The sequence below is a fragment of the Phoenix dactylifera genome, chromosome 3 (genome assembly GCF_009389715.1).
Source record: "Phoenix dactylifera cultivar Barhee BC4 chromosome 3, palm_55x_up_171113_PBpolish2nd_filt_p, whole genome shotgun sequence".
Classification (NCBI taxonomy): Eukaryota; Viridiplantae; Streptophyta; class Magnoliopsida; order Arecales; family Arecaceae; genus Phoenix; species Phoenix dactylifera.
The window spans coordinates 5,686,197-5,706,559 of NC_052394.1; the positions used below are offsets into that span (position 1 = coordinate 5,686,197).

The window sequence follows — 20,363 nt, forward strand, 5'->3', positions numbered from 1 at the left end:
TCGGGTTGCATCGGGGAATATAGGGGCGCCCTGAGCTCGACTAGAGCGCGTTGTCTATAGAGAGTGCTAGAGCAGCTCAGCGGAGAGCAAGATATTGTCCGCTTCGGGGGAGCACGCACGTGCTTAACATCATGCGCGGCTCGTGCACGACAATTTTTCCCTCACAGCTTGGTCCCACGAGGGGCACCTTGGGCACCTTGCTATGAGTATCGAAGAAGACTAACGTAGATTGTAGCGGCGGAGAGACTTGTCTAAGGTCAGTTGAGCCTTCAACGAAGTTTGAGCTCGGATTGACTCTCAGCGGGGCCGAGGCTTGGCTCAACCGATGTTGGGGCTTATTTGGCTAGAATCGGATGACCCTACTGTAGTGAGCAGGACGATCCATTTTGCCCCCCATCAACTATCATCTTTGGATCCTACCAATTGAATTTACTTCCTCAAACATTTAGAATATATTTGTACAAAAAAATTTTCTGAACTAAATTTCAAATTTACATCTCAACTTAATTTTTATATTAAGAACCCTACTCGTCTATTGTTTTATTTTTCTTTGTGATATCAAAATTTGATTATAATAAACTAACTTCCAGACCGGGACTCTTCCTATTTGATCATTTTCATATTTTGATATTCAAATGCACGAATTATATATCTGATATTATGTCAAAATATATTATACACTCTGACTCTAATTAAAAAAATTGTTATGTGAAATTATACTAAAAGTAACATGATTTCATTTATAGTAAGCTCTACCTAAGTCAAACCTAACTCTTCGAGTGGTGAGCCTGAGAGTAGCTAGGCTTAGATTAGATGAGAAGCATTTTTGATAGACATAAAATTGGTAGGGTGGCAATGGGCTTTAGAATGGCCATGGATGCCATTTAAATTTATATACCATAAATCAATTAGATCCAACCTATAAAATTTCAGAAGGATCATTTTATATCTATTATTCCTAAATTGGATTATAATATATGGGGTAGGCTATATATTAACCAAAAAGAACTTCACAATTAGTTGGACCCTATGGAAAATAAAAAAAAATTGATCGATTTGATTGTTTCTCCTCACTCTTTTCAGAGCAGATAAAGATCACACTTCCTTAATTTGGTAAAAAGAGATTGCTCTTCCCAAAATATTTTTTTCATTTGCGTGGTAATTTCTAATATATTTAGATATATATGGCTTCTTAAAATATTTTTTTCCTCAGCAAATAAGGATCCCTCTTCCTTAATTCGGTAGAGAGAGATTTTACTTTCTAAAATATTTCTTTCTTATGCATAGGATTTATAACATTTTTTTTTTGTATTAAAAAAGTTTCTCGAGTTAATTTTAAAATTATATCTCAAAATAGTTTTTACATTAAGAATCCTGCTCATCTATTATCCTATTTTCTACTTCAAATTAGTAGTTTGCTGATCAAGTTGATGAGTAGTGTTATAAATTGCCGGACGCGGCATGCAAATAGCATGCATCTTAAAAGTGGTGTCTTTTGAAAAAAAGATATTTAAAGATGGAATCTTCCTAGTTGTGGTCAGCTCAGCAAATAAAAGTCTCTTGATGAGAACTCCAATAGCATTGTGGAACCAATAATTGTAATGCTAATGCAAGCCGGGCTACACCGACCATCAGTCGCTCCAATCCTCCAACCACGGATTGGGTTGGAATGGGTTAGTCAACTTTGGTTTACAAAATACCTTACTAATTCTACCCAACCAAACCAAATCCCCAAAATTGGGCATTGAAACTTGACTAAATTACATAGAAGAGATTTATATCAAACCAAAATCTAGGCTAGATAAAATATGATAATTTTTTTAAACAATTTTCTTTCTATATCACCTAATCAAGCTCAAGGCACTACAAATCATGTTTAATATAATATAATATATCAATTTTTTTTATTAAAGTGAGGAGTATTTTTGCCGATAACTTTTAGCCCAAAATTACTATCGTCTTGAATCTTGAGGTAATCTTAGATTTTCGATTTGAAGGATGGACATTTCTGGATGGTTAGTTGAGGAATAGAGATGATTTGGTGTAATCAAATACAGTTATCAGCTCCATTCATGTTATCTAATAGGACCACCAGGCTGTACTAAGCACTCTCTTAGAGCTCGTTTGGTTCGCGAGAAAATAAGAGGGAAAAGTGTGGTCAACGGAAAAGTAATGAGATGCCTCATGTTTGGTTGGAGTTTTCAAAAAAGAGAGATGGGAAAGTTGTATTTTCATAAGAATATGATTCCCACATTTCATGGGAAAGTATTTTCCATGAGAAATATGGAAAAGTTACTTTTCCATGGGCGGGAATCATTTTATTTTTATTTTTTCCAAAAAAACCTTCAGTATTAAAGAAGCATTAAAGAGGTATTAAAGACCTAATTTTTATTAAGGGCATAATAGGAATTATACACAACTTTTTCAGAAAAGTGGATGCCAACCAAACATAAGCACTTTGAAAATTTGTCATTTTTTTCATGATCAACCAAACATGCCAAAAATATTTTATTAAGTATTATTTTTTTATAAATTTGTTTTTCAGAAATCATACTTCTAGGAGGAAAAAAGCTTTCCGAATCAAACCAGCTCTAAATGTTATTTCCTTCTTGGGAAACGATCGCATCTCCTGATACAAGCGTATCACAATCATTCCAACCTCCTCGACTCAGAAAAAAAGGAAAACCAAATAAAAAGCAGAAGACCCCCATTTGTAAGGAGCCAAGTCGAGCCTTGGAATAGCCACGAATATCCGGCCAATTATGAAGGAGAACCAGGTGCCGATTCCCTCAGCGAGGACGTCACCCGAGCAACCCTTCTCGCGAACCTACCAGTCCTAATCCTATAAAAACCACCGCTTCGTTGCAACGCCAACCCAAGAACCAGAGAATCGAGACAACAGTTCCTCCTCATAATAAAAGGAAAGCCCCCGAAATGAGTTTTTCCGATCAATACCCAAGCCGCCGCGATGCGGTCACCGGGGCGGCGGCGGCGGCGGCGGCGGACATCCAGCCGGCCTTCGACGTCCTTGACGCCGACCGTGACGGCAAGATCAGCCGCGACGACCTTAAGGCCTTCTACTCCAGCTTCGTGGCCTCCGGCCCCAGCGAGGACGACATCAGCTCCATGATCTCCGCCGCCGACGCCGACTGCAACGGGTTCGTGGACTTCGACGAGTTCCAGCGCGTGCTCGGCCACCGGAGCGCCATCGGCGGAGCGGGGTCGGTGATGGATGAGGCGTTCCGGGTGATGGATCGGGATGGGGACGGGAAGGTGGGGTTCGAGGACCTGAAGGCGTTCCTGGGGTGGGCGGGTATCCCCGCCGGCGACGAGGAGATCAGGGCGATGATCCGGATGGGCGGTGGCGATGCGGCCGACGGGGTCCGCTTCGACGCCTTCGCGAAGATCGTGGCCGTCGATTCGCCAACTCCGGGAATTGAATCGAATGCACCCGCGCGGGGTTCATAGCTCCACCCCGCACGTGTTATCTGGGTACGACGTTTGCTTTTTGGACGGTTCTGATTAATGTGGTTGGTCGGTTCGCATTGGTTCCATGAAAGAAATGAAATAGCTGTACTTTTTTTGCAAAAAAAATACAGTTTCTGAATGGAACGGTAATGGTCACAGTAGATATCCGGTCGAAACGAAGGTAAATCACCTAAAATCGTGTCAATTTCCAGTCTTTAACACATAACATGAGCAATCTAGAAACCGTAGCAAGATCTGTCATCCTCTTGAAAAATTCTGCCTGCACCAGAACAATTTAGTTGGGTTGGATTATTAATGTATTTGCATTGCTACTACAGAATCAAAACAAGAGTTTGTATAAAGAAGAATTTACCTTCCATTTTGCCCGGATCCATTATTAGATGGTGCAATAGCTACCTCGAGATCTAAGTAATCAAATAAAAATAGCATTCATCTTTCTTTGCATGAATCGCCTATTGCATCACACAATGGCTGCTTTGAGATTTATGTAGATAAATAGAAGAAAGTTCAAAATGCTTTGAAATTTGTCCAGGTTATGGTCCAATGGATATCACGAAAGAAGATTAATCGTTCTTTCGTGCGAAAGATACAACCTGAACCTGAACTTAGGATATACTGACAGGTCTATCCTTACAAGCATTAGGAGTGCTGCCGGTCCTCGGGTTGACGCTGATAGATCGTATGGGAGCTAATACATTGGCAAAAAACTTATTTATTTGTGGATTACACAAATTTCATAGTAGACTAACTTCATATTTGGTGGAAGGATAATTGGGTTGCAGTGCTGTTTCTTAACATGCTAGAACACACAGCTGTGGAAACCGACAGTTCAACCATTCTGTAGTATGGCACGCATGTTGTGGCCTATCGTTGGGATGAAACTGGGAGGCAAGCAGAAATATTACTCTACAGATAGGATGACGTTGAAATCTGAAGTGATTGCTCCTCAAAGCAACTTCGACGAGGCGAAACTTCGCATTCGGATACATGGCTGCCAGTTCAAGGATGCCTTCGATGTGGGTTAAAATTATGGCAAACCTGATGAACAAGCGCGAGTCAAGAAAGTAAGCAAATATGAAGTAGAGCCTCGGAGAATCTAAGCAAGGAGTGGCTATATTATGAATGATAAGAGAAAGGGGAAAGGGAAGATGGTGGTTCATAATAAACATCACCACCATGCCCTACTTAAATGCAGGGATGGTATAAAAACAAGAATAATCATCTCAGCATTCCACCTTGATGCTTCTCTCTATGTTGCTCGACTAGTTCAAATGTAGAGATTATATACTAATTTCACTAGATCAAATAAATAAATAAATAAATGAAGGTGAGTTATGCATGGGATGTTTGGAATGTTGGCTAGTGTTAACATTGGGGAGATCGACGTTGTTACAATAGACAGGCTGCTGGAGGAGGCAAAAGAAATAAGAGGATGGGTGGTTGTTGCAGGTGTGGCCTTATTGGAGCAAGGTAGATGTGGGTTGTGTCAGCTATATTCCAGTGGCCAAAGTTAAACCTTAAGAGAGAAGGAAGAGAGGTTTCGACCATTAATGGGGAGGTGCCGAGGTGCGAGTTTGGTTGGCGAGCAAAAGAAGAGATGGGATAGTCGTACTCGCCCTTGAAAGCCACGGTGCGGTGGTGCAATAGGTTGGAAGGAGGGCCGGCCAGAATGCACCACTGACCATCAGACGCGCGCGAAACAATACTGGCTGTCTGTTGGAAAATGGATAGGCTAATTAAGCAATGGAGTTAGCTGGGTTTCGGGTTAATATTTTGACCAGGTGTTGCTAGTAGACTTGTTCATATTGGTTTAGGCCTAGGCCTAGCCCAGCCTCATCTTTGGGCCTATGTTTTAGGCCCGAGCTGGCTCTTACTTGGGCTTCAAGCTTCAGGCCGAATCTTGGTTTCATAACCATTTAATTTTTTAAATCATACTAAAAAATACTAAAAATACTTAAAAATATTCTTAAAAATACTAAAATGAATGATAAAATATTGCCAACAACCGACAATATGTTCCATTAACTTCACACATCAACAGCAATTGTCAATTAAATCTATAAAAACATCAAACATAAATAAATAACATAAAAAAAATAAAAAAATTAGGTCGGGCTGGGCACCAACGGTCTTCAATCACCAAGTTCAAGCGTAGCCCAAGCTTTAATCCCCAAGCCTTAATCCCCAAGCCTGAGCTAAACAAGCCTATTTTCTAAGGCTGGCCTAGCTTGGTGGGCCTAAACCGTTGGCACAAGAGTGTCAAAATGCTTCGGGCTCAAACAGGTCGTCGGACGGCTGTGAACACGTTTAGTTGCTAAGAGTTGCTAGGTTTGTGAACATGGAGTCTTTGCCGATCTTGGGCTTTCTATTGTTCTTTAGTGCTTTATCCTCAAGCAAGAGTCCGTCTTTCTTGATATACATATTTTGGCTTATGAGTTGAGGCCTAGTGAAATCAAATGGATAGTGCATGAAATGAATAAATTGGAGAAAACCTAAGAGTCATGACAATTTAGGAAGTAATTGAGAATATTTAAGATTGTATAGGCTTGTTGCATGTATAGTGAAATTTGAGGAGGCCTCAATATGGAGCGTGTGAGGGCCCGGTCCATTGATCAGTCCGCACATTATCTTGGAATTGTGGGCTGGCCCGAAGTGGCCAACCCAATCATCCACGTGCGCTGCACAAGACGAATCAGGAGAGGAAGACTCCGGTTGGGAGTCTCCTTCCTCTCTAATTCCGATCGCAGTCAGAATAGCTATGTTTCAAGCCAATCCGAACACCGCAAAGCTCGGATTTTTGCCTATTTAAGATCCTCCATCCTCCCCTTTTGAGATCCATCAGAGAATAAGGCTAGATTTCTCGTAATTTCAAACTTTCTTCTTGGAGTTCTTCCTCCGATTTTTGCCAAAAAGAGTCATTGGAAAGCCTCATTGGATCGAGGTATGAGTTCTTCATCTCCTTGTCTCTCTTTCTTAGTGTTTTGGGCGTTTGTTTCCTTGGATTTGAGCATGCAATCATCAAAGCTTCATCCTAAACAGAGCACCCATGTTTTAGTCTCCTTCCACCGTGATTAGCCAATGCTAGCCGTCGAGTTTGGCGGGGGTTGCGGCCGCCGTCGGGTGGGCAGCTAGGCCACCACTGCTGCCACCTGTTTTCGATGAGGGAGAGAAGAAGAGAGATGGAAAGAAGGATTCTTTCCTCTTCTCTATTTTCTCTCTTCTCTCTTCTCTCTCTACTTTCTCTCTAAAAGATCTATAGAACCCAGTATCGGGTCTTGTCAACCTGATTTATGAACCCTAGTTCACTCCTAAAAGGAAGCCTTGAACTATTTTGTTCCCCGGGACACCTAATAGACCGATCGCCCCAGCCCTATTGAATGCTCCCGAAACCCCATTTATGAACCATATTAATTGAACTTGGCCCTAATTGAGTCCGATTCATTGAGCGAATCATCTAGACCTACCTTACACGAAACCACCATACGCTCGATCAAGTATTCTCAAATTATTTTATTAAAGTTATTAATTAAAAATTAATTTTGCTGTTAATATTTTAAATAGGTCTAGCGGAGTCGCCTAGCGAAGTCTGATAGTCTAAGACAAAAAAGTAAGTAGATCTTACACTCCTTATTATTTTTTAAATTATCATGTTTCTTCTGCACAAGATTCGTTTGTGAAAATATCATGTTTTTTTAAAAATTATGGATCAACATATGTGCTATAAAAATTATGCTTTTGTTATGAAATATAATTCTATGAATGTTTTAATAAAATAGCTTTGTTATGAAATATAAATATGTTCATACCATTAGTGTTTTTCATCTATTGATGTGTATGTTTTTTTAAAAAAAATATAAATATTCTAAAAGCTCTTGTAGCTATGTACGACCCTCGCTAGCGGATATAATAATTTATAATGGTCCTCGCTAGCGGGTACAAAAGTTGGTAATGGTCCACCAGCGAGAATGATAGTTGGTAACGGTCCTCGCTAGTGGGTGTGATAGTTGGTAATGGCCCGCCAGCGGGTATAATGGTTGGCTGATTGTGACATGCAGTCAATTACGGTCTTAACAGATATAAAGTGATCATAGCACGAATATCTATAAGCAATGTTTTGATCTATAATTGGGTTAAATAATATGAAGAATGGTTTACAAACTTGTTTGTAACTAAAATTTGAACTATGTTTATAAAAGATGGATGAATTATTCATGCATAATTTGCTTTATGATTTATTTTTAATATACTGTTCTATGAAATGCTTTATTTTATATTATATGTTTATTTTTGAACGATACATTAATATGAAAAAACTTATATTTGATCTTGTAAAATCGAGTAAGATCTACTTACTGAGCTATGTCGCTCATATATCTCTATTTTTATTTTTTTCTCCAGGCAAATAGGGTCAGTAAGGACGAAGAATGGTCCAAGCTTCAAGTTCGTGCTAGGAAACTTGGCGAATTATATAGCAAAACTTTAGTTCTTTAGTTGCTTATGAATTTGTAGCTTAATAATCTTCTAAATATTGAGAATTATGGGTTGATATTTATGTTTGATGTAGATGCTCTGCACCAATATTGGTTGCATTTATCGAATAATAAAATCGAACTTTTATTTATTATATTTTTCTTGAGATAAATTTGGAAGTTAAGATGGATTTGAAATTTAAATGCAATGTTAAGCTTCGTGTTATCATAGGTTGTACCCCTCGGTAGCACGGCCATGTCATGCTCCGAATCTGTGGCGTGACAGAGTGATCCTGTTTTCTTCGTTTAAAAATATGAAAATATGAGGAAAATACATAACATGACATGAACTGAAATCTGTTAGTGAAGTAAGAAAGTTTGCACTTAATCATGAGTGCATTCCTTATAGTTAGGTTAAGGCATATTAGCTATGGTTTTGGTTTGGTAATTCTGAATGTCCTTCATGCTTGCACTTGATACAGGTGGCATATTCCGCTTTATAAAGAAGACTCCATGCATATAGATTAAATTAATGATTTAGTTTCTTCAACAGCCTAATTAAGGAAAGGATACACATTTTAGTCCACAATAACTTGTGCAGTTTCTCTAGGGAATGGTCTTAGTATTCAAATGATGCCATTATTTCTTGTGCATAATCACTTTCTTGGTGCTCTAATCATGCTTGGTTTACAACAACCAATAAAATTTTCCCGAAAGCTCATCAAAATATTATGGATTCTACTAAAATTTAGAGTGAGATTTCTAACTTTGGAAGTTATTCAATGTATAGTGATTGAAGATGCTCTTGCTGGAGTCCAAGCTGCAAAAGCTGCACATATGAGGTATGCAACAGATAGGAATGTCTTTTTGTTGCCCACAAAGCCACAAGCTTTGCTCGAGCTCTGCAGTCATCATTTCTCCTTATATGCGCAATAGATGCGAGACATTCCAGGCTTTCTTCCGGTTCTTTTGCTTGGTAACTGTGTGTGCACTTTGTTTTGTTGATACTATTTGTTGAAGATTAGCAGCCTAATGCTATTTTTTTTGTTGATAATGTAGGTACTCTGGACTTACAAGCCATGCATCTTTGTAGCTCGTATTTTAATTGTTCATCATTTGGAGATTGTAGTGCTAGAAGACAAAGATGAGCTAATCTTCCATGGTAGGCCTTTCTAGTCAAGAATTTGATACCTTGTGAGATGAATCAGTGCAGAAGTTTGTACTTATACGAACCAAGGACCAGCTAATCCGGCATGATAGGTATTTCAATGGACTGCCTGCAAAAGTGACTCCTCGCTCTCTAAATATTAGTTGAGGAGCAAGTGTTTCTAAGACATTTGACTTGCTTCATAGGACAACACCCAATCTTAAACCAACCCCAAAATTTGCTCCTTCACTCCAGCTTAAGCATCTTTTATGCCAAAGAAGCTATACCAGAGTTAGTTCAGGTAAAACTTTGTTGTTTACTTGCAGTCCATGCCCTGAATATTTTGAAGTTCGCAAGATAGTTATCAGTGTTGTATATTGGTTCCTCTTGAAGCCTACAAAATGGAGTGATGGGGGAAAAGTGGACCATCCCACACATACGATTAAAGCACCCGAATCCGACGGCAGGCATAACCTCGATAAGTGTGGCCTCGGCAAGCACGACCTCGGCAGGTAGGACCTTGGCAAGCACGACCTCGGCAGGCATGACCTCGGCTAAGCAAAGCCCGATTGACCTCGAGATCATGGAAGACCTAGTCAGAAGCTGAGACCGACCCCGACGTCACCAACAGTCAAGCCGGTCCGCTTAAAGAAGGAATCACCAAATTCTCCATATCCGGAATCAAATCCCGTAGTCTCCGCCACAACGGCTATCAATATTTAAATCCTCGCAATCTCAACCGATCGCCAGCTAGCCTGAAATCTTATGTCATCTAAGGTAATTCATTTAAACCAAGATTTGCGCAATCACATTTGATGGCGTGTAACTGCTACACCCCCTCCTATAAAGAGGGGGGACTCCGGGGAGAGGAGCATCTTCTCCCCTCACCAGAAAACATATCTCCATTAAAAATATCTCCAGATCCCTCTCTGACTTTAGCATCGGAGGGCCTTCGCCGGATCCTCCGGCCAAAGACTTTTTGCAGGTCCGCTGGAGACAACCATCCGCTACCGCACTACAGCAGAAGTTCCTCCTCCTTGGTTCGCGGTCGCCCCCGGGTCTGTTTTCCAGCAATAGTTAACTAAGAGACATTCATGGTTATCGTTAACGGGATTTGCATGACAGTTTATTCTAATATGAATTGCAGGAAGCTCTTAGCAATTTTGACATGGAATCTGAGCCTGCAAATACAATTAATATTGAACCATCAGACGGAAATTTAAACCTGGATGGAACTGCATCGCTTCATTTAAGAGAACTTCTCCTTCACCCGCAACTGGTAGAATAATCTGCAGGGTATTTTTTTCTGACAAAAGGTTCCAAGATTCAGGTAATTTTTGTACACTAAGAGGAGCATACTTATCTATCCTTGATTTTTTTTTCAAGCTTGAGCATATGAATGGTCAACAAATTAGGATGTCTCAACTAGTCCATGGCAAAAATAGGCTTTAAAATGCGTAAATAGCAGAGATTCGGCGATTAATTGCCTTAATTTTTGCAATTCTTGATTGCATAAACTCTATGGGTTGTTAATAGAGCCTTGCAATTAGCATGCGGAAAGATAGCGGTGGACCTGTATAACAAACTTGGTGCATTCATTTGTCAGTAGAACTACTCATATCACATCATTATCATCATATACTGTTGCCGGGCTGACCCGGTCAACAACACAGTCCCACATTGAGCCGAGCAAGGAAAGCGAGCTGTATCCCCCTGAAAGGTATTGTCCGTTTTGGGGATCGGGGATCGTAGACCGCACCTGGTGCTAAGCTCGTAGTGGGAGCCACCAGCCATCCCTCAAGGTTTTGCCTCACAAAAGGCATCTCCCAAGGGAAAGGCTTTGAGCCCCCCATTATAAGGCATAGACCTTTCCGCTACTTGGTCGATATGGGACTAAATTTGGGCTCTCCCACAACATAACCCCCCTAGCGGGAAAGTCCTGGGCCGGGTTTTTCCCGACGCAGCCCCCCAGTCCTCGGAAGGAGGTGGGGGAGGGTACCCCCTACCTGGCGCGCCATCTGTTGCCGGGCTGACCCAGTCAACAGCACAGTCCCACACCGAGCCGAGCAGGGAAAGCAAGTTGTGTCCTTCTGGAAGGTATTATCCGCTTTGGAGATCGGGGATCGTAGACCGCACCTGGCGCTAAGCTCGTGGTGGGAGCCACCCGCCACCCCTCACAGTTTTGCCCCACAAAAGGCGCCTCCCAAAGGAAAGGCTTTGAGCCCCCATTATAAGGCACAGACCTTTCCGCTACTTGGTCGATATGGGACTAAATTCGGGCCCTCCCACAACATATAATAAGATACTTCATTAGGAAATGGCAGATGTATTACTGCTAATCATGGAAGCTATTGGAGACAAATAAATGAGAGGAGTCTAACAGTGGTATTTCTGACCACCGATTCTATCTTAACAATGGAGTAGGTGCTGCTGCATTTGACTGGTTTACTACTGTAAGGAGGGCGAAGTTTGCCTGCTCCAATCTCTCCCTGGTGTTCGATGAATCATTCCAACAAGGAGAATCAGAGCCTTCAAAGGTCAAAATCTCACACTTGCATATTGTTACTTCCAAAGTCCCTTCAGGTACATCGGAGCTAGTATTTAGCAAATAGGCCATTAAAAATATGACATAGTAACCGTAGGTTTTGTTCCTTCGTTGATATCTTCTACTTATTTTGTAAAGCCATAATGGCAACTAATATCATGAGCTATCTTCTTTTTTTTTCCCCAAATACGTGGGATCGAAAAAAATCAGGTTTAACAATTGCATGTTCTGTTCACTCATTGACATGTTTTGAACTCATAAGTCATAAAGCCACAATCACAGTAGATACCACAAGCATCTTTTGTTTTCTTCTCCAATTCGTGGTGCTGAGAATGTTGGGTTTATGAAATTAGCAGAGAAGTTCTTACATTGAGTGGGTAAGCATGAAATCATTTCCCTTATCCTAATCTGAGATCTGAAACATTAATTCACTGTGCTGTATCTCTTATTTTGTGTGTCAGCCTCTGGACTAGGTTGTTGTGTTTTTACACAGCCAGTGATAGCTCAGGAAGAACTTGTTTTGTTATGTGTCTTTGGAATTTGTACAGGTGCGGTCATAGAATATAGGGACATATCTAACCGAAGACTCCTTTTAGCCATATTCTTATTGCATGATTAAGGTATTTAAACACTGTAGACATGGTATGTACCTAAACTTTTTAGTAAGGCAGTCATTTGATATGTTCTCTGATTGAGAGTATGAGACCTGACATATGATTTTCAAAACTGGTCCTGGTCTCTGATCTGAAACAAATAGGAAATCGGAGGATTAGCAGGAATGTGAGTTGGATATACATTAGAATAAGGTTGAATTTTATTGCTTATCAACGGAACAGTTAGGTTGGTAATGGTTGTTATCTAATGGTTGTTATCTAATGGTTGTTATCTAATGGTTGTGATCTGCTTTGTACCCTACTAATTGACATTTACAGTAGTTAACAATGCTTGTTCATCTGGATCACATTATCCAAAAGATTCATATAAATTCCTGTCGCTTATGATTCGGGTCTATACAAAGGTACGATTATTAGATTTGGATCAATACATCAAAGAGAAGGTTTTATAATTCAATCTGGCTTTCGAACCTTTGATAAGCTTTAATTATGCCGCAGCTGTGATATGCTTTGCCCTGTGAGTTGTGTGAAAGCAAAATAGAGTGGCAGAACAGGAAATCCTGTCTTTAAAGCATTCTACCTAATCTTTATCCAAGTTAATGTCAATTTTTTCACAGTCAATATTGGTTTTTTTTTTCTCCCGGGAGAGTAACCACACTAGGTGTCATTTGGGGATATATCGGGTGGTGATTCTATAATTAGGTCTGTCTGACTGCATTCACTCCTGATCCAGTTGAATGACACAGGTGCACACAATATTACATGTTCTATAGGGAATTTGTCCTTGCTTTCCATATTGAAGAAGTTAACAAATTCGGGTGCATCGGTTAGTTTTTCAACATTAGGGCAAGCAACAAAATCAATTTGTTGGCTTCCAAGCTTATAAGTTGTTGTCATTAACCTTCATGAATCGGAACAAATGTAATTTCTACATATGTAGTGGAGGCCTTAATTAATGGAAATTTTAGGTTTCTAGTGCGGCTAAATTATGGATAATGATTTCCACTTTGACAACATGTTGAGCAAGGCACCATGTTCAGATAGTTTATGGCTAGCCACGTCACCGATCAACGGAAAGGTTTAATAAATAACTTAGGGCATGTTTAGCTGTTACTATAGAATTATGAGCTGATAATTCTATAGTATTCGTAGAGTAGATTGAGCCGTCCATTTAAGCATGGCACTGTATCGGCCAAATTCTATCTAGCTCAAATCCAGAATCAAGAAAAAAAAGTTTATATAGATTTTTTTTTTCTTCATGCAGTCCAAAGGTAAACTAGATGGATCAATAAGTCTGATTTCTATGGCATTTTCGGCTTAATTTCATTGAAATATTGAAACGAGCCTTTGATATAATGAAAATTCAGTATCTTTGTGACATTATGATGCCGAGACAAGAGTCGGTATGTACGGTATGGACACCAAGTGCTAAAGATTTATCGATTCCGTAGTGCGGCCCATGAACCACGTGTCCGAATAGTGGAATGACTAGGTTAATAGCCTTGACATCCCATAAGTCACTATCTTAGCATCGGCTGTTTTAGATAACGAAGGAACGTATTTCTTTCTTGCAGGGTCTTGTGAATTGGAAGTTATTATCTGAACCCAGAGCCCTCTGCATCTTAGCAACTAAAGTAATGGAGGCTTTCAAAGCCATCCTCTTAGTCTTGCTTTAAAAATTCTTTTGTAGATTGCTGTGCATCATGATGTTTCGTTTTCTTTTGTCTAGTGCTCTGTTGGTTATTAGATAACCACCAAATAAAAATATTTGCCTTGAACAAGTTTAGTAGATGGACCTCTTTCACCTAAATATTGAAAGGAAAAGATATAAAAGTAAGTCTTCGAAATTAGGGTTTGTTTGGCTGTTACTATAAAATTGAGTTGATAATCCTACAGTATTCATGGATTGGGCTGTCCATTTAAGTATGGCACTGTATCGCCGACTTCTGTCTAGATCAAATCCCGTAGGAAGTCCTTCCTGCAGCACAAAGGTTAGGATCTAGGCTCAGTTTGGAAATATTTCTAAAAAATGCAAACTAGATGGATCAATGAGCTTGATTCTTATGGCATTTTCAGTCTAATTCTATAGAAACATTCAAACGAGACCTGATATAATGAGAATTCAATATCTCATGGCACGATGATGCTCGTACAAAAGTCGGTATGTGGGGTATTGACACCAAGTGCCCTACGGCCCATGAACCACATGTCCGAACAGTGGAATGACTAGGTTAATAGCCTTGACATCCCATAGGTCACTATCTTAGCATCGGTTGTTTCATATAACGAAGGAACGTATTTCTTTATTGCAGGGTCTAGTGAATCAGAAGTTATTATCTGAACCCAGAGCCCTCTGCATCTTAGCAACTAAAGTAATGGAGCCTTTCAAAGCCATCCTCTTAGTCTTGCTTTAAAAATTCTTTTGTAGATCGCTGTGCATCATGATGTTTTGCTTTCTTTTGTCCAGTGCTCTGTTGGTTATTAGATAACCACCAAATAAAAATATTTGCCTCAAACAAGTTTAGTAGATGGACCTCTTTCACCTAAATATTGAAAGGAAAAGATATAAAAGTAAGCCTTCGAAATTATGGTTTGTTTGGCTGTTACTATAAAATTGAGTTGATAATCCTACAGTATTCATGGATTGGGCTGTCCATTTAAGTATGGCATTGTATCGCCGACTTCTGTCTAGATCAAATATCGTAGGAAGTCCTTCCTGCAGCACAAAGGTTAGAATCTAGGCTGAGTTTGAAAATATTTCTAAAAAATGCAAACTAGATGGATCAATGAGCTTGATTCTTATGGCATTTTCAGTATAATTCTATAGAAACATTCAAACGAGACCCGATATAATGAGAATTCAATAACCTCGTGGCACGATGATGCTCGTACAAAAGTCGGTATGTAGGGTATTGACACCAAGTGCCCTGCAGCCCATGAACCACATGTCCGAACAGTGGAATGATTAGATTAATAGCCTTGACATCCCATAAGTCACTATCTTAGCATCGGTTGTTTCAGATAACGAAGGAACGTATTTCTTTATTGCAGGGTCTTGTGAATTGGAAGTTATTATCTGAACCCAGAGCCCTCTGCACCTTAGCAACTAAAGTAATGGAGGCTTTCAAAGCCATCCTCTTAGTCTTGCTTTAATAATTCTTTTGCAGATCGCTGTGCATCATGATGTTTCGCTTTCTTTTGTCCAGTGCTCTGTTGGTTATTAGATAACCACCAAATAAAAATATTTGCCTTGAACAAGTTTAGTAGATGGACCTCTTTCACCTAAATATTGAAAGGAACAGATATAAAAGTAAGCCTTTGAAATTAGGGTTTGTTTGGCTGTTACTATAAAATTGAGTTGATAATCCTACAGTATTCATGGATTGGGTTGTCCATTTAAGTATGGCACTATATCGCCGACGCCGACTTCTGTCCAGATCAAATCCCGTAGGAAGTCCTTCCTGCAGCACAAAGGTTAGGATCTAGGCTGAGTTTGGAAATATTTCTAAGAAATGCAAACTAGATTGATCAATGAGCTTGATTGTTATGGTATTTTCAGTCTAATTCTATAGAAACATTCAAACGAGACCCGATATAATGAGAATTCAATAACCCCGTGGCACGATGATGCTCGTACAAAAGTCAGTATGTGGGGTATTGACACCAAGTTCCCTGCGGCCCATGAACCACATGTCCGAACAGTGGAATGAATAGATTAATAGCCTTGACATCCCATAAGTCACTATCTTAGCCTCGGTTGTCTCAGATAACCAACGAATGCATTTCTTTATTGCAGGGTCTTGTGTATTGGAAGTTATTATCCGAACCCAAAGCCCTCTGCATCTTAACAACCAAAGTAATGGAGGCTATCAAAGCCATCCTCTGAGTCTTGCTTTAAAAATTCTTTTGTAGGTCGTTGTCCTCGATGATGTTTCGCTTCTTTTATCTAGTGTTCTGTTGGTTATTAGATAACCATCAAATAAAAACATCTGCCTTAAACAAGTTTAATAGATGGACCTGTTTCACCTAAATATTGAAAGCAAAGGATATGAAAGTACATCACAATAGTTTTGGGTGCTTAATCTTTGATTATTCGGACTAATGGCCCTATTAAGGATCATAGTCCACATTAGAAACATCATGATCAAATTGCATCAAATTGACAACAGTTAGTGTGAAACGAATCGCTAAAAGCTTAAACATGTGTTTTCTTGCCTAATTAATGCCATTGCGTGACTCATGTGCAGTATTACATGATTCACTTGGTTCACATTGGAAAGGGAGATTTAAGTTGAACCATAAACAAGTTAAGATACAACATAGAGGACCCCAATCATTTAGAAACGAGTTTTTTTTTTTTTTTGTTTTAATACTTGGGATATTCCTCACTTATTGCAATCTAGATTGTGATTCATGGTGGAGGGTAATTTAGTCGTATGCTACTTAATTAGTTGATGCACTTGCTTTCTCTAAATATAGCAGGGAATGAAAATAATTTTTCGATCCATCTTTGCCTTGTCTTCATGGGGAGGAATGCTCTCCACTCCGAGAAAGCAGGAAAAGGCCAAAACATGGAGATGACATTTAAATAAAGCTAGCAAAAAGGAGGAAAAAAAGAGAGGAAAGGAACATAATTATTAAGAGGTTAGGATTTTTTTTGGTTACAATCACAAGTGGGTTTGTGTGTTTCCATCATGCACTAATCATTCCAAGGGAACAAAACAAAATAGCTATGATCCCCACGGGAACCATATAGTAGAGAATAGCCACTGAGACTGTTCCTTGTCCTTAGGAATAATCTTAGGGAAAACAGGGTAGCGGCTATGTGGGTTCCGTTCAATCCAACGAATATGAGCAAGAAAGGGTTGTTTAGTTGTTTTGCCACTCCCTCTAAGGTTCTTCAAGGAAAATGTTCACCCCATGCACGTTCAAATAGTTGCTCTTATGTAATAATGGAACAATAAGAAAAATATCAGATGGTTCAATTAATTCAGGTATAGGTGCACCATGTGATTCTATCTATCGACTTCAAATTGCTTTCTTATTAGCCTTTTCAAATTCAAAATCTTTAGTACTAGGGGAGTATTTTATTAGGTCACAACCTATTGCAATCATAATTGATTATGGCAAGTTGGAGTTGGCAAGTACTCTTATGCAATTGCAGCGATTTGTAACCTAAATGGATTCCTAGTAGAAAATTAGCTATTCATTGTGAAGAATGTGAAACATGAAGCACGAAGAATTCCATACATTTGATTTTGGACAACAGGATTACTAATGATGAACAACTTAGTCAAGATTGTCTGCAAAAATCATGTGTTACCCTTGTAATGGTATAAGATTATTGAGGATAACAAAGTGAAACGACATCAGTATTGGACGCTTGCAGCAACCTTGATTGATGCTCTAACTTGTTGCCCCAATGGTCAGCAACTTTTCGGAGAGTAAATTGATGTCAATTCACATAAAAGGTATTTCAATGGAATGAGTTTCATAAACTTATCCCCAGTCCGTAGAGTGTCGTTTTATTCATGGCTAGAAGATTGAGATAACTCTCTAGGATGACCAATGCGTTCAATTTGGAGATACTAAATGGAAGGTTGTCATTTTTTTTGTATCATGCTCCACATGACACAATGGGGCCCATATTGCTCCTGAAGTTCAATGCAAAAGCTATGGGAAGGAAACTGTGACTTTGCTTATTGGATCTAATCATTGTCAATGGTGCTCATACAACTTGCTAAAGGGAAAAAAAAAGAAGCAACCGAAACATTCATACCCACTTGCCCTCCAATCAGAAAAGTCCAAGAAAGAAGATATAATAAGAATCTTGTAAAAAAAAAAAATCTTTTATCACAAATGCATCGTTATCTTTGGGCTTTTCTTTTTAAAAATATAACTATTTGGCGAACTCAGTGGATTAAATCTATAGAAAGAAATTTATTAATTAAATGTAATTAATAAATTATAAAATATTTATTTTTTTTATTTTTGGCTAATTAAAATTATAAACGAAAATTAAATATATATTTACCAAAGTTTTTCTAATAATCATGGTTTCCAAACATTAAGAAAACAAAAAGGAAATTACTTTTTACTCGTGAGCACTGCGCTGCATGTGTCCACGTGCTCTTTGTCACCGGAAGTGACCGTCAACGTGCGTGCGGCTTTCCACGTCATCCACGACACCACCCATTCGCCTGCGATCATGGGACAGGACAGGGGACTCTGGTCCCTCTGCCCCGCTCGATTTAGATTTGCATGTCTTGTCCTATCAGGACCGTCCATCATTCAGACAGATGGATGGACGGTCTGATGTTTGAGGATCCACTAATGGCAGAAACGTAATGTAAGACTTAAAAGCGAGGGCATTTTAGTCTGGTCGGAGAAAATACAGTGGCGCAACCGTCAAATCGGGCAAGAATACGGACGATTACTTATAACGAGGCTAGCATTTTGACTTTACGCCAAATTAATTTAATTAACTAGTAATAACAATAAATTTTATAAGACCTACGCGGTAAAAACCGAGGGCAAATTCGTCAAAATGGGATTATAGAAGGAGGGGGAAAAAAATAGCGAATGGGAACCTCGGCGGGCGTGTCGTTTTAGAGTGACTACCGCCCCTTTAAAATCCCCTCCCTCCCTCCCCATTTTCTCCTCGCCAAACCATTTCTCTCTCCCCTTCTCTCTCAAGTCGCCGGTATTCTTTCGTCGCCGGACCGAGATCCCGAGAGTTCTCTCTTCTACTTCGGATTTGGGAGAGGAGGGTAAGATTTTTCTTTTTTTATTTTTTTGGGGGAGATTGGAACTCTTAACTGTTGGATTTTGATTGTTATTTTTTGATTTGAGAGTAGGTTTTTTTTTTACGAGATCTCTGGTTTAGATTCTCGCCGTAGATTCTGATCTCTATTCTCCCGGCGATCGCGACCTCGGATGGCGATCTCGAATTCCGAGGGGTTTTTCGCCGCGAAAGAAAGGGAGAGGAAGCGGAAGCGGAGCGCTGAGGTCCGGCCGTCGCCGTCCAAGTGGAGGACCGAGAGGGAGCAGAAGCTTTACTCCTCGAAGCTCCTCGAAGCACTGCGTCGCGTCCGCCGCCCCGCGCCGGCGGATCCACCCCGGAGCCGCGCCGTCCGGGAGGCCGCGGACCGCGTGCTGGCGGTGGCCGCGCGTGGCCGGACGCGGTGGAGCCGCACGATCCTCTCGAGTCGGATTCTCAAGCTGAAGCCGCGGAAGCGGCGGCCCGCCGGCGCTGTCCGGCCCAAGAAGCCCCTCGCCAGCGCGGCGGAGATGAAGAGATCGCCGTTGCTGCAGCGGAAGGCGAGGGTCCTCGGCCTGCTGGTCCCGGGCTGCCGGAAGCTCTCGCTTCCTACGCTTCTCGGGGAGGCCGCCGACTACATCCCCGCGCTCGAGATGCAGGTTCGCGTCATGAGCGCCCTCGCCGAGATGCTCTCTTCCTCCGGCAGCGGTGCGCCGCCGTCCGACCGGCTCGGCTCGTCCCAGCCGGTCTGACCTCGTCGCGCCGGCTGCAGGTCTTCCCCCCAACCCAACCGAACCCCTCGTCCTTTCCCTTCTTCTTCCCCTTATTTTTCTCCTTTCAAAATTCATGTAATTTATTGTAAAATAATCTCTCCTTTTTCAAAAAGCCAAATGGTGTGTTCAGATTCGTTCTTCCGGCCTGCTGAGGCCACCTCAATGGCATTCGCGTAAAATACATGTCTTTCATGGCCACACTTCGTCTCTTCGGATAAGCTCGACCTAACAAAGAAATTGCCGTTGTGCGGACTAAAATATAGTTTGATACGAGTGTTCAAACCTACCTTCGGATCCTCACATTTTTCATTTCTGTAAAATAATGCTATTTTGTTAATTTTTGAATATGTGTCTCTTTATTTATTTATATAAACCGCAGCATGTTTGAAACGGGAATATACCAAGGGCGAGAAAGAAAAAAAAAAAAAAAGTTCTCATGGTTAATGGGAAGCAAGAATGGAGAGCTATCAATAGATTCACCATGGGTACGTGCGTCCTTTCCCTTGGCACGTCACGTAATAATTAGAGCCACAGCTTATGGGGGAAAAACAAAGGCTTTCCGGATC

The 20,363-nt window shown here is 40.5% G+C and overlaps 2 protein-coding genes across 3 annotated transcripts; both read left to right on the forward strand.

Moving 5' to 3' along the window:
• The first annotated feature begins 2,863 nt into the window (after nt 1-2,863).
• Nucleotides 2,864-3,836, forward strand: LOC103701140 (calcium-binding protein CP1-like). The gene has a single exon (XM_017841318.3). The coding sequence runs from the start codon at nt 2,935-2,937 to the stop codon at nt 3,466-3,468; it is 534 nt and encodes a 177-aa protein (XP_017696807.2). The 5' UTR covers nt 2,864-2,934; the 3' UTR covers nt 3,469-3,836.
• A 15,019-nt stretch (nt 3,837-18,855) lies between these two features.
• Nucleotides 18,856-19,995, forward strand: LOC103701004 (transcription factor bHLH148). 2 transcript variants are annotated; one of them, XM_008782929.3, is made up of 2 exons: nt 18,856-19,034; nt 19,122-19,995. In XM_008782929.3, exon 2 carries the CDS (start codon nt 19,201-19,203, stop codon nt 19,774-19,776), a length of 576 nt encoding a protein of 191 aa, XP_008781151.2. In that variant the 5' UTR covers nt 18,856-19,034; nt 19,122-19,200; the 3' UTR covers nt 19,777-19,995. The 2 variants fall into 2 exon arrangements, with proteins under 2 accessions (XP_008781151.2, XP_008781152.2); XM_008782930.4 differs by having other exon boundaries at nt 18,889-19,034; nt 19,151-19,995.
• Nucleotides 19,996-20,363: the final 368 nt, after the last annotated feature.